This window comes from Bombyx mandarina, chromosome A1 (assembly GCF_030267445.1).
Source record: "Bombyx mandarina strain Sakado chromosome A1, ASM3026744v2".
NCBI lineage: Eukaryota > Metazoa > Arthropoda > Insecta > Lepidoptera > Bombycidae > Bombyx > Bombyx mandarina.
Window position 1 is genome coordinate 1,795,858 of NC_143234.1, and position 14,353 is coordinate 1,810,210.

Sequence of the window (14,353 nt, forward strand, 5' to 3'; positions counted from 1 at the left end):
AAGAAGTTATGAGGTCTCGTTTGAAAGGTAGCACAGTGGTTATACATGTAATCATTTGTCTCGAATTCGGGTATATAATTCCTGTGATTCGGGAGGCCAAAGTTACCTTGCTAGAATGCGAACTTGTGTCAATAAGGAAAGACAATAATGCAATAAACTGGCTAAAAGCAATAAACGATATTTAACCATCTGCCTTGTAAGAATTTCAGTATGAGATTTGATATAGTAGTTTTCTTCAGATAAGGTGGGGAATTCACAAACAATTTCATAAAAAAATTGTGTAGAGAAAACAATGTTGATGATGTTATTTTTTATATTTATTGTTTCTCAAGTCTTGACCGAGTTTATTACAGAATCATGTGCTCCACAGTACTTGAATATAATAATTGAGAACAAGTCATGCTCAGTGATCTGGCCGACCCAATTTAGGATTCCCCGTTTCATGGGTAGGGTAGGTAGATGCCAACCTACATAATTTTAAACATAGAAATAATAAAACCTAGAGAGCAAACTAATCTGCTTATCACTCAAAGTTTGCCTGATGTAGGAATCGAACCCACGACCCTCGGCACAACAAGGGTGCTATGGTAACTGCTGCACCACTGACTTAGTCAAATCAGAATATAATGTTAACTTGAGGGTTTGGCTCCTGAACCATCTGTAAAGCGGAAGCAGATGACCCTGGTCACAGTTATACCAAGATATACTTGCTTCCTTGAGGGCATCAATAAAAAATACTTTAAATTCACTTGTAATCCTAATAGTAACTTATTCTCAACTGACAAAAACAAATTCAGTTAATAAATTTTATTGATAAAAAATTACATATAAATAGTCTATTTATACACAATTTCGTAACTTAAAAAAATTCCATCGATGGCACTTATTAGTTTCACAACAATAAAATTGATTAAAATATCTGGAGATTCAAGTTCTGTTACAATATAGTATACTTAAGTCTACACTTTCTTTCAATTATATTCTTACATTAAAAACTAAGCCATATGATTTTGTATAATAGCCTTATTAAATTTCACATTTTAGATAACAAATCAATAAAAATTTAATTGTTCTCGGATTAATTGCAAATATTAAGTAGGTAACTAAATTCACGGAAGAAACGTCCCTTATTTCTTATTTCAACATGTACCTATGTGCCTAGAGTAAATTTTACTACCAAACTTTACAATGGGATTCTTTATGCGTTATTTTATTTTGAACTTTTTACATATTTTATTTACTTGAACTCATAAAGTTTATAGGTAGGTAGGTAATATATAAAAAATGTTGTGGATAACGTCAAGTTGACATCTTTCAAGTTTGTCAAGTGATACTGACAGCATGATATCTAGCGCTGCAAGTTTAGGCAATAGGTACCAAACACTTGACTTTTACAGTTACTGTTTGAGAGTTACTCTAGTATTAAATAAATGCAATGAAATGTAAAGGTGGTTTTATTTTTATAACGTTTGTTATATCGAAAACTCGAATGAATGCAGATTAAAAAATTTTAAAATGAATAAAAGAATTTAATACCCCCATGTGTAACATTCAACATAATATATTTTTAATTAGTTTTCATTACTGTAGTTTATCAGATTCAAAATGTAAAACCACAATACAACCACTTAGATGTTACATTGTGACATTTTTTATAATTCAATAGAAGATACGATACTGATTCACGCTACTAAAATACTGAATTGCAAGCAACGGCAAGTCCACAAATTAATATTTTAGTTACTACGGGCCAGGCGATAAAATTGAATTTCATCAATTAATTTTTTTTCCCTATCAATGATGATAGCATTGAGAAGATATTTCAGCTTCACCCTAACGTGTAGGTGATCTTTCGGGGCTCAAATCGGAGTGTTTCTAACACTGGCCCTAGTAAGAGCATTGCTTCGCAGAATCTACCACCGGATCGGAAACGCGACCCGCTGAGAAGATCCGGCGAGAAGCTCAGTGGGCTAAGTTCACATATTACGTATAATTGACAAAAAAATAATATTGTTTTGATTTCATTTCTTTCTATCATTTGTTGGGGTTGTATTGTGGGAGTTTTCTAGTAAACGTTAACGTTAACCGTTACATTTCAATGCACTTCCGCGTAAATACGGTGATCTACATGATAACACAAGGCATGGCGCAGCACAGCGGCAGACAGATCGGGACGGCGGTCTTCTTCTCGGAGTGCTTCTCCTTCATGCGCGAGCCGGACTCGTACTCGTACATGCCGCGGCCGGAAGCGTACGCGCCGCCGCCCTGCATCGCCTGCAACATGCGCCCCTCAAATATTACTGCCGGGCAACCCACAGACATTTTTTTTGGGTACAATTTTTCATTATTGGGATCTAAGCCCATACATTTGAGCCCATACTTAATGCTATATTGTTTACTTATGATTGTATTTTTTTTTTAACGAAACGACACGTAGCCCATATGATAAAAGTGGTCTTTTTTCCCTACATATTCTAGTAATCTCGAGGGATCATATTAGACTCACAGAATGAGTAGGTGAGCTCACATGGCTCAAACCTGACGACGTTGCTAAAATTAACCCTAGCAAGAGCCGTGCTGCGCAGAATCTACCACTGGTTCGGAAACTCTGTGAACTGTGTCTGTGGGTTAGTTTACTCGTCGAACCGTTCGTCGCAAGCGACGGTAAAAAGTGTCATTGACATGAACATTGACAAAGTCAATGATAAAAAAAAAAATGATTTAAAATTTTAGAACCGCTGTTATTGTTAAGCTACTAAGAAGCTACTCACGCTAGACTGGTATCCGGCTGACGTCACTAAGGGCGCGTCCTTCTTGGCGAAGGGCGTGTGTCCCGGGGGGTAGTACACGGCGGGCCCGGCCACGTTCTTGGTGCCGGCGATTAGGGTCGACTTGTTGCTGGGCGCGTCCCGGGACTGGGTGGAGCTCTCGTGCGTCACTTCCGTTTTACGACGGACCACGCCATCCGGCTGGGTTGGAAAGCGCTGGAATAAAGGAATAGTAAAAGTTTTTCGCACCGCGCGCGCATTATCTAAAAAAGGCTATTTAATTCAAAAATACTGTTTTTCGCAAAACTTTGCTATTCAACTTGTGCGTGTGTCCGTGTGTCTTAAACTCCAGCATCCAGAACAGTGCCCCGGGGACAGAAGACCACAAAATATATCAAGCAATCATTTGTGAGTACCTTCCCCTTTTTAGTTGGTTTAGTTTTCTGGGAATTTAAATTTAACTCAACAAACTTGTTTATACAACATAATAAGCCCATAGACATCTGCAACGTAAATGCGCCACCCACCTTGAGATATAAGTTCTAAGGTTTCAGTATAGTTACAACGGCTACCCCACCCTTCAAACCGAAACGCATTACTGCTTCACGGCAGAAATAGGTAGGGCGGTGGTACCTACCCGTGCGGACTCACAAGAGGTCCTACCACCAGTAATTACGCAAATTATAATTTTGCGAGTATGATTTTTATTACACGATGTTATTCCTTCACCGTGGAAGTCAATCGTGAACATTTGTTAAGTACGTATTTCATTAGAAAAATTAGCTGCGGGATTCGAACACCGGTGCATCGCTCGACACGAAGGCACCGGACATCTTAACTGTTAGGCCACGACGACTTCAAATCTATCTGAGAAATAAACAAAAAAATTAACGAAACTCAACTCTGATTTTGGTCGGTGCGGGCTCACAAGAGATCCTGCCACCAGTAAAAATATCAACATAGTTCAATAGCTTAGCTTAATAACCACTTACAGCTTCAGGGAAGTCGGCGAGTAGATCGTCCAGTTTCTTGGGCGTCTGCTGGTCGTGCGGGGGCGAGGGGGGCAGCGGGGAGGGGGAGCGGGTGGAGCCGCGGGGGAAGGGGCCCGGCGAGGGGGAGGCGGGGAAGCGCTGCGTCGCGTTGTGCGAGGAGTACGTCGTCTCGCTGTATTTGTAGCCCGATGGACCCTGAGACAGAGGGAATAATGCCTTCATGAAAATCCAGAGCATTAGAAATAGCTAAAGACCATTTTTTTTAAATCCCCACATCGTCATTTTCTGACATGTTGTCGTAATGTTTTGCTAAAATTCAATTTTATATTCACAAGTACTATAATATTAATATTATGCTTAAGATAATACATTATTTTATTTATTAAACTTAATACACGCGTCACGATATTGGTCTGGGATGAACTTCAAAACTAACTATCCGATTTTGAAGGTTTATTTTTAATTCAAAATCTATGCTTTAATCCAACTGGAGCTATGCAAATGTATGTTTCTCCATAATTGGATGCATATTTAATTAAAATAGTAGTCGACTAGGAGTCAAAATAATAATTCGACTATAAATAATTAAAGTTATAGGTTTGTACATTATTATGATTCTATTGTCAAAGAGTATTATAATGTACTTCTATAATCACAGATTTCGCCAAGACTACTTTAGATATAATAATATGTTAGTAAAGACAAACAATATTTAATTTATTCTCAATTTCTACGCAGCCTGTAAACATTATTGCTTATATATACTATTTATTTATTGTCAAACTTTTCTTATTCATTTCATATTTCTCCGTCAGCGCAATTTTCGTAAAAGGTGTAGTGTGTTAATTAGAGCTAAATAACAAGGCTTCTCTACAACTATCACTGTTGTGTCTATTTCTTAAATGTATCTTGAGGTGGCCAAGAAAATGAATAAATGCGTTACTTCTTCAAATACTCATTATATTATTTTTAATTAATTTACAAATATAGAATTGAAATGCGCGTCCATCTTTTTTCATCATGTTATAATTTTTAAAATTTTGACAGTTGGTGCCACTATTGCGTTTCCTGTTTTGTGATTGGTTCGTGCGGTATGACGTCATCGTTGGCCAATCACAGCCATCAATGTATGACGCGACGTTGTTTCGTTAACAATCATACAGGCGGTTTGTCCTTGCGATGTAATGTGCGGGCCCATAGTTTAATTTTGCAGAAAAATATCTAACGACTTACATATGGGCCGTGTCCAGGGCGGGGGTCGACCGGGAGCAGCTTCGTCTCGGCGGGGGCGGGGGTGGGGTACACCATGCGGTCACCGCTGCGGTCCCTTACTGCAATGAAAGATACAATTTGGCATCACCGTGACTCAGCAACCCCTTGCTGTGTGAAGGTGTTTTATGAAACACGTTTTAATCGGTGGTTGAGCGTCTTCTGAGCCCAAGCAGGTACCTGTGCCGTGAAGCAGTACCGCGTTCCAGTATGCAGGGCGGGGCAATCGTTGTATTGTAAAACTGACATTTATAACTCATGTAACCTCAAGGTAGGTGGTGGCAATTACGCTGTCGATGTCTATGGGCTCCGGCGATCACTCCACCATCTAAGCCAAAACAATACGTTTACTAAAATCAGTCGCGCTTAACATGTTTACTGCAAAGCTTCGTGAGCGACTATCACCTCCTTATGCTATGGGTGTATTCATAAACGGACTTTTGTGAGGCTTATTTCTTTTTTAATTCTACCTATGATGATAGCCTTGAGAGGTTATTTCAACTTCTCCCTAACGTGTAAGTGAGCTCACGGGGCTCAAACCGGAGTGTTGCTAGCACTGGCCCTAGCAAGAGCAGTGCTTCGCAGAATCTACCACCGGATCGGAAACGCGACCCACTGAGAAGATCCGGCGAGAAACTCAGTGGGCTGTGTCTATGGGTTAATTCGCTCGTCGAGCCCTTCATCACAAGCGACGGGTTCGATGAGGACGGTATAATGTCTCAGGCACACTATAAACAATTTTTGAGGCAAGATTGGACTTGCCTCAAAAATACCTCATACGCGGTGCCTGGAAGTCCCTCAAAAATCATTCCGCAGGCAGGGTGTTGAGTGTTGAGCTTACCGTCGGTGGTGGTGACCGTCCTGTACTCGCGTATCTGCGAGTTGCAGTGGGAGCAGTACTGGCAGCCGCCGGCGGGGGGGCAGGGGGGGCAGGGAGAGCACGTGGCCGGTACCGCGTTGACGCTACTACAACACAACAAGTAAATATACCCTTTTTATTTTATTGTTTACACGGGTGGACGAGCTTACAGCCCACCTAGTGTTAAGTGGTTACTGGAGCCCATAAACATTTACAACGTAAATGCGCCACCCACCTTGAGATGTAAGTTCTATGGTCTCAAGTATAGTTACAACGGCTGCTCCACCCTTCAAACCGAAACGCATTACTGCTTCACGGCAGAAATAGGCAGGGCGGTGGTACCTACCCGCGCGGACTCACAAGAGGTTCTACCACCAGTTCTTATCTTGAAAATGCCGTTAGCGAGATTCAGCCATCAGTCAAATATCGTGTGATGGCTATTCACCACACACTTCTGCTGCTTCATACCACCACTCCCTCACACAGGATGCAAAGATATTTTATGATTATTTGTGGTAATTACTGGTGATAGGACGTTTTGTGAGTCCGCACGAGTAAGTATCACCATACTGCCTATTTCTGCCGTGAAGCAGTAATGTGTTTCGGCTTGAAGGGTAGGGTAGCCGTTGTAACTGTACTTGAGACCTTAGAACTTATATCTCAAGGTGGATGGCGCATTTACGTTTTAGATGTCTATAGACAACATCAAGTGGGCTGTGAACTCGTCCACCCATCTAAGCAATAAAAAAGAAAAAACCTTCATCTCTCTCTCCTCTTTAGAAGTCCGTTTTCATTTTTTTATTTGAATCTAAATGTTTGTGCTCATAGCCAGAAACAACAGAAGTCTCACTTCTCGCACTCAAGAAGCTGTTTAAGCGATCTCAAGATTTGAACTCACGTTCGCACGTTGTCCGTGGAGCTGACGTAGGAGTGGTGGTGCTCCGCGGCGACCGGTATGGGCACGGTGGTCGGGTCCTGGTCGGCCGGAACCTCGTACGTGTAGGTCTTGACTGTAGTCGTCACCTTGTTCATGGGGGTGCTGCTGCGCGACAGCTGTGGACAAGGTCTTTGTGAGAAGTTGCTCTTCTCTTATCTACTGTCGAACTTAGTTGCTGTTGTTCATCGAAGCATTATCAGTTTTTTTCCTGCCTAAGCTGATAGCCTTGAGAGGCTATTTCAGCCTCGCTCTATCATGTAGGTGAGCTCACGGGGAGCTAACACTAGCCTGTCTGGAGGTGTTGCTAACACTGGCCCTAGCAAGAGCAGTGCTTCACAGAATCTACCACCGGATCGGAAACGCGACCCACTGGGAAGATCCGACGAGAAACTCAGTGGGCTGCGTCTGTGGGTTAATTTACACTTGGCGAGGACGGTGACCGGTGGTTGTGGTACCTAAAAGCACCGTTAATGGATCGGGAGGATCCGTAATGACGCATTATCAGTGTCTTTCACAACTCACCGTGCCAGTGGCTGGCAGCTGGTGGCAATGGGTGCAGGTCGGGGCCGGCACTAGCTGCGGCACAGCGGCTGGGACTTGAGCCGGGATCACACGGGACTCTGGAAAATAACGTTAAAGATCGAACACGTGCGAACGAAACAAAAAAAATATATTTGGAAGTTGGTATTCATCTCAATTCTCATATCGCTAACCCTTATAAATGATTGGCGGGTCCCTTCTTACGCACCCTTGAGACACCTAACCTATAGTCTACATACACAAAGCCCAATGAACCATACTGACCGGTTTTTTCCTCTCTATAGACTTCTTGTCGTAGTGAGGAATGAGCGGGGACTGAGGCGACAGGGGGCGGGGGGCTCGACCCCCATGAGGAGCTCTCCAGCCGTTCTTCACGCTTCAGGGTCGAATATCCGCTTGACGGAGTAGGCTTCACTGGAGTTCTAGTAATCATAATTTAAATTTCACAGTTTTAATCAAATTTGGCCTTAGATGGAAAATAAACTAAAGTTTGGTCAATTGATGTAATATCGATATTATCGTTAATGCTACGTTGGATAGCAATTTTACTGCGGTATAACTATTATTTCTAATGAGCATGTTGCTTTAAAATGACTAAAATAAATAAATAAAACAACAGATCAGTATTTCAAACGTGAAAAAGTGTGCAATATTTTTTTCAAATTTTTCGATAATACCTATTCATAGAACCGATAGTAAACCTAAAGGCAGCGTCAGAACGATACTGTGAAAAAGCAGTGCGACATTATAACCCTCTTATCGCGAACGCTGCTAGTGTGGCCACGAGCGGACTGGTCAAAAGTAACTGATCAAAACTCACCCTCGTCTGTAGTCAAATGATGTGCTTTCGGCTGTATCTGAAGTGTATCCACCTGGAATCAGGATTGAGCTAAATAAGCATTGTTCACGCAAATTCACATGTAATTATTACTCTGTAGAAACGAAATTGTTTATCTGTATTAGGTCAGTACGAAGCCGTAATAATCTATGTTAATGTTCAGTTTTGTCATTCAACTACTCTGTTCGCTCTCTGCCCAAGCGCCTCACACGCGAACGGACGCGTCTTCAGTACTCTTCAATCAGACTTGAATATAATTAAATGTTGTAATTCAGACAAAATACAATTGTTCATAAGAAGTCAGTGCTTTTATTACTCAGACTATCAGTACGTACGCTGCATGCGATCCAGCCGAGCCCGTCTGGTGGCCCATGAAAATCAGTAACCGCACTCATTCGACCGCCATATTCAACAAGCATATACAATGACAGATCTTATCTAGGACAAGTGGCATAATTTCGAGCCTTACAATAGTATAATAGGTGAAATAGTTTTGTGCACACTCACTCTTGTATAGCTGTCGCTCTTGATCCTTCTGTAGGTCGTCGAGAAGAGAGTCCAGCTCTTCCACGTTTTGCGTCAGATCTTTGGTCGTCTTCGAACTCTTCACCTTCGAATAGCCTGGAGGGTGAAGTTATTTTATGGTGTGATTAAACACCTTATTGCTTACCAGAAGCGCTCTCAGTCCACTTAGGGCTGACAGCACTTTATTAAAGTGAAAATTTTATTACATCGTTTCAAACTTTTTCGTCGGTGTGTTGCATGTCGCGTGACGGTCGGCCGCGGAGTAAGGATAAAGTGAAAGGCGCTCGTCAGGGCAACCAAGGCCAATATGGTGGCGCCTATAGTTCGCAGCAGCTGACCGTGTAGTGTACAGACAGTGAGTATTGCTCATTTGTGCCAGTGCTCCACGCTATTTTGTTTGTTTTTGTCAGTGTTTAATGTAAATGTTGTTTGTCAGAGTTAAATGTCTATAATGTGAAAATAAAACCACACAACCCTTTTTTATTTAGGATCTACTGGCTCGATGGTGCAGTGGTTAGCGGCCGTGGCTGATGAGTCAAAGTGTCGTGGGATGTCGATGTGGGATTCGAATCCCACATCGAGCAAACATTCCTATGATGAAAGGGTTTATTGTTATTATGTATATTTTATTTCTCGAATATATGCCCTCAGTTTATTAGACAGCATAGCGGACGCTTACCTGGTGTAGAGCTGAGGCTGGACTCATAGTTGTAGGTGCGTGTTCCACAGGTCGGGGCCGGGAGCTCCCGCTCCTCCTTCTGGTAGTAGTAAGTGCTGCTTTCGGCTGTCTTCGGAGGGATGGTGAACTCCTGGAAATCGGACTGGACCCGTGAGATTTATTGTAAACTAGCTGACCCGGCAGACTTCGTAGTGCCTCAATCAATAAATACAAGACCTATACTTTTGTATAAAATAAACTTAAAACAAACAAAAGGAATCCGTCCGACGGGGGCCACATCAAAGGAAAAACAAAATTGTTATTTTTATTTAATTTCGAGCATTTTCATATTTATCTACGTTTTTTTTTACAATAAAATCATTTATTCTTACACTGTTTTTAATTCAAAATTATTAAAATTTATTTTCTATTTTTTAGTTGGATTTCTATAGAAGCGTATTTTGTTAGTTTTTTTAAACTATTATTTATTTTTAATTTCTTAGCTGAATTTCAATTTTTTAAATATATAATTTTTCAATTATTTTTTTAAATATTGAATTGTCATCGGTCCTTAATAAGTATACCAAATTTCGAGTTAATCCGACGTTTTGAAGGGGGTCAAAATCATGTTCAAAGATTCCGTTACATACATACGTCTGAAGCTAATAAAAGCGTATTAAAAAAAACAGTTATTACCTCAACAGCCCTATAGTCCTTCCTGTCATACTTTCCGGCAGGAAGTGTCTCCTCCTTGTACTCGTAGTGGTACTCCCTTGTACCAGCCCCACCGCGCCCGAGCGAGTTCAGCTTACTGCCTTTCGGGAGTAGCTCGGACTTAATCATATCTACGGGAATACATGTTTGTTAGAGTACTTTCGTCATTAACGGCAGTTGGAAGACTGTCTACGTCCCAATCGGATGGTAATTACGAAAATTTAATGGTTTGCGGGTTTGATATTTATCACACGACGTTGTCGCTCCGTGTTATTCATTCGTGAACACACTATAAGTTCTTTAGAAAAAAAATTAGTAACTATTTTCGGGATTTGAAAACTGGTGTATTGGGGCTTTCCCCTGACTTCGCTGCAAATACCATTCCCGCTTGTCCAGCGGACTGCTATGACCAGATCCTCATCTACAATCCACGCGTGGGAGACCTAAGTTACCGAAAATAATAAAATTGTACTTTAAAATAAGAATAATTTAGTTCAAATTACAAGCAGACGAGGCCCGTAATATTAGCGAAAAGATGTCATTCAGAAAAAATTAAAAACATTGCATTGCATTTTGGCGTCATAAAGAGTTGCTTGTGTTACTTCTATTGTGCCCCTCCCTCACTCGTCCACGTATTGATAGTGCTATAGCAAGGATTACCATGACAACCGCGTTGCTCTTACGTATACGATGGTATAGGAAAAATTCGAGCCAGTACTAGATTCATTCATTCAGAGCAAACCAGCTGCTCTTGAGTGTTAGGTCTCCTTTGGAGGCGCTCGGGCAGCTGTTAGCAAATCCCACCCCTCCTGCCTGAGCCTTTGCTCTCCCGCCTGTTCTGGTGAAATTGGAAAGGGCCTCAGGCCACCATTAATCCCTCTTTCATAAAAAAAAGGTGCACGTGCAACTTGGTCCTTAAATTCATCCTTAAATCAAATGTCTCTTGTAACACGGAATGCTGTGTATAAGAGAAATTCATTTGGTCGCTTTGTCCTTTCCCTCTCTCCACAGTCGTGTAGTTCGCGAGACGCTGTCTATTTTCTCACTCTCGCTCTTCCTAAATTGTATCTTTTCTCTCTAGCCGTAACGAATCTGTCGCGAGTTAAATTTTACTCTCAACGCGCCTAAAGAAGATTCACTTCAAAAATTCAATGTGGATAGGAAATATTTATACCCAATTGTTCTCCGGTGTACGGGACGGTGCCGCTCGATGAGAACTCCTTGTATTCTTTGTGTTTGCTGTACGATTTGGTGGCCATCTTGCAAGATTATCTGTAACAAGAGAAAAGAGATATTTTGTTTATGACGTAACAACAACAGTATTCGCCAAGATTGTTCTAAACTGCGATTAAAATATTCAAAAGTTTGTAGCGAGTAGGCGAGTAGGCGAGTACTCGCACACGATTAAAACCAGCTCCACAGCCTATGATCCCTTTGCTATATCACCTGACGTTTTGTACCGGCCAGTATTATTAACAAGTATTTTTTTGTTTCAGTAAAGAAAAAACCTTTAGTATATGAGTCGACTATTATCAAAGCCGGCAATGTGACTTTTGGACAATTATTGGTAAATCAGAAAAACGAATTATTGACTTTGTATTTCATTGGCAGTCACAAAACTCTTCTGAACGACATCTTAGGTTTTGAACCGTATTCTTTGAAGGAGACGATTATATTCAAATCAATCTGTATTGACATATCAATAACATTTTTTTGTCCAAATGCACAGATTGCCACCTTTGATAATAGACGACTCATATAAGACCTTTAAAAATAAAAAAAAAAAAAAAAAAATTTGCTTAAAAAAAAAACTTAGACGTATTCATTGTCATCTGTCATCTGTCTGTCATTCAATGAGGAGAGCGGTTTTGTATTGCATGTTCGGATACTGTTTAAAATATTAATTTAAAAACAGATTAAGAGTTTTAAATATTGTTTTCATATTATATTACAGAAAAAGCAATTAAGTCTTATATTGTTCATTCCTTCTGGAGTATTTGATAACATTATACAATTTAAAATATGCTTTTGTTTACATTCATTCATTCATTCAACTTGGAACAATCTAATCGAGCGCTAATAATGATAGTGTAGACACACCGTTCGTTCCCAATGTGACACTAAATATAATGTAATAGCCAGTATAGTATATAATATATACCAGGTACAGACACCATCGATACAAGATTATATCCGTATTTGGTAGGGAAACTCAATCCGGTGCCCGAGTGCGTAGGACGAGCTTTCGTGACACAGTTCATATTACTCACAGTCGGTAAGTTTCGGTTCAATTCATTTATACGAATAATAAAATTGATACGCCTTTAAAATCTTGGAGTTGCTTATTCAACGAAAACTTATTATAAATAATTCGGTCTAATAATGAAATAATTTTATGAACGATCAAGATAGCTGTGCGACTTTCAAATGTCAATATCTACAATTGCGTTATATATCTTAGAATAAAATTACGAACCGTAATTAGTTATTTTATTATACATACATGTATTAAATATACTATTATATATAATATTAATGATATATAATAGTGCTGTAATGTATTTTGGAATAGTGAAATTTTGATATTTGGTAAATGTAAAACAAAAAAAAGTACGAATCCTTAAATAGGTGGACGAGCTCACGGTCCAAATTTTTTATTTTTTATTTATTGCTTAGATGGGTGGACGAGCTGACAACCCACCTGGTGTTAAGTGGTTACTGGAGCCCATAGACATTTACAACGTAAATGCGCCACCCACCTTGAGATATAAGTTCTAAGGTCTCAGTATAGTTACACCTGATGTTAAGTAGTTGTTAAAACTAATAGATATCAACAACGTAAATGCCGCCACCCAACCTTGAGTAATGAGTCCTCAGGTCTCCGTTACAGTACAACGGCATGCCCGATCCTTCAATCGAAATGCGACGACATGCTTCATGGTCAACGTTGGTAATTCTATCAGGTTGAGCTCATGACGTCATTAATCGGTGTACGCGAAGAAGCCTCTTAGGCTACCAACGATTAGGAAGGGGAGGAAAAATACAGTTTTTGCGGTCAAGGACGACTAAGATTTTATTTTATGTGTTAAGTATCTCCTAATTTTCGGTATTTTTTTTTATTTCACACATATAGAACCAACATCATATCTTGAAGTTTGCAAGTTTTATTTTGCATGAGTTTTCATATTCATAACACACGGACGCTATGCGCGTGCGTTAGCTAAGCACCAATTTTTCGTATTCTTCTTCTTCGTCGCTTTCTTCATTGCTGAAAGTCGTGTCTCTGAAACTTGACCGTTCGTGGCCTGTCTCGTGAGCTGTTTCCACCTCGTCCGGTCCTCAGCTTCTCGAATGGCGATTGCGACTGGCAGCCCAGTTAGGGTGGTTATTTGATCACACCAACTGCTAGGTAATCGGCCGCGGGGTCTCTTTCCTTCTACTTTGCCTGTCACAATCACTTTGTCCAAGTTATCAATAATAATTTGTCGTATAATGAACTTACGGTAAAAGACGTTTTAATTGTGTTCGGGGTCCGCGAGAACCGAAAAAAATACTCTATTAACTTTGCACTACTGCTTATATTACAACACTGTGAGTCCTCATTGTATCTTACTCAAGGCGAAGCTACTAATGGAATCCTTTCCTTTCACATCCCTGACGTCGCGTCGTCTTTATAAATGTCATTATCACATGCTATTCAATAACAAGTGTATGTACAATGTATATTAACCCTTTTAGTGTTGAGCTTAATTTCACATATTTTGTAGAAAAGCTTAAAGGATTATTGAAAAAAAAATGTCAATGCTAAATTTACAGCAAAATTATTAATAAACGGTTATTTATCAATGTTATTAACTTACTAGCTTTTGCCCGCGACTTCGCCCGCGTGGAATAGTTACTTTGGCATAACCCGCATAACGCTAAATACTATCCGCCTCTTCATTTACGTAGAAAGTGAAAATATTTTTGAATAATAGAATGTTAGGGAGCTATTTAAGGTACCAAAATCACGCTTTTTAACCGACTTCAAAAGAGGAAATTATCAATTCGTATATTTTTTTATCTATGTAAAAAATTATGGCATAAAAAACGTTATGGTGAGCCAATCTTAACTTATAGACATTTTTTTAGATCTTTTAAAGGGGAACAATTTTTTCATACATTATTTTAGCGAAACTTTAACCGTTTACGCAGCGCACGCAGCGGAAGCTCTCAAAAGAGAAAAAAAACCCGCTTATGAAACATTCTTTATT

At 40.0% G+C, this 14,353-nt stretch overlaps 1 protein-coding gene across 3 annotated transcripts in view; it reads right to left on the reverse strand.

Annotated features, from left to right (window-relative positions):
* Positions 1 to 792: 792 nt before the first annotated feature.
* LOC114239654 (uncharacterized) overlaps positions 793 to 14,353 on the reverse strand; it is a 49,452-nt gene continuing 35,891 nt past the window's right edge. For 2 of the 3 annotated variants that reach the window (XM_089739938.1, XM_028169958.2), the window contains exons 2-14: positions 11,275 to 11,372; positions 10,083 to 10,231; positions 9,408 to 9,537; positions 8,711 to 8,824; positions 8,186 to 8,237; positions 7,630 to 7,787; positions 7,348 to 7,445; positions 6,787 to 6,941; positions 5,871 to 5,995; positions 4,994 to 5,091; positions 3,761 to 3,955; positions 2,772 to 2,984; positions 793 to 2,274 (exon numbers count right to left, since the gene is read on the reverse strand). In XM_089739938.1, coding sequence (XP_089596064.1) covers positions 2,125 to 2,274; positions 2,772 to 2,984; positions 3,761 to 3,955; positions 4,994 to 5,091; positions 5,871 to 5,995; positions 6,787 to 6,941; positions 7,348 to 7,445; positions 7,630 to 7,787; positions 8,186 to 8,237; positions 8,711 to 8,824; positions 9,408 to 9,537; positions 10,083 to 10,231; positions 11,275 to 11,359 — 1,722 coding nt within the window. In that variant the 5' untranslated portion in view covers positions 11,360 to 11,372 and the 3' untranslated portion in view covers positions 793 to 2,124. The remainder of the gene's footprint in view (positions 2,275 to 2,771; positions 2,985 to 3,760; positions 3,956 to 4,993; positions 5,092 to 5,870; positions 5,996 to 6,786; positions 6,942 to 7,347; positions 7,446 to 7,629; positions 7,788 to 8,185; positions 8,238 to 8,710; positions 8,825 to 9,407; positions 9,538 to 10,082; positions 10,232 to 11,274; positions 11,373 to 14,353) is intronic. The other variant, XM_028169959.2, reaches the window with a different exon arrangement.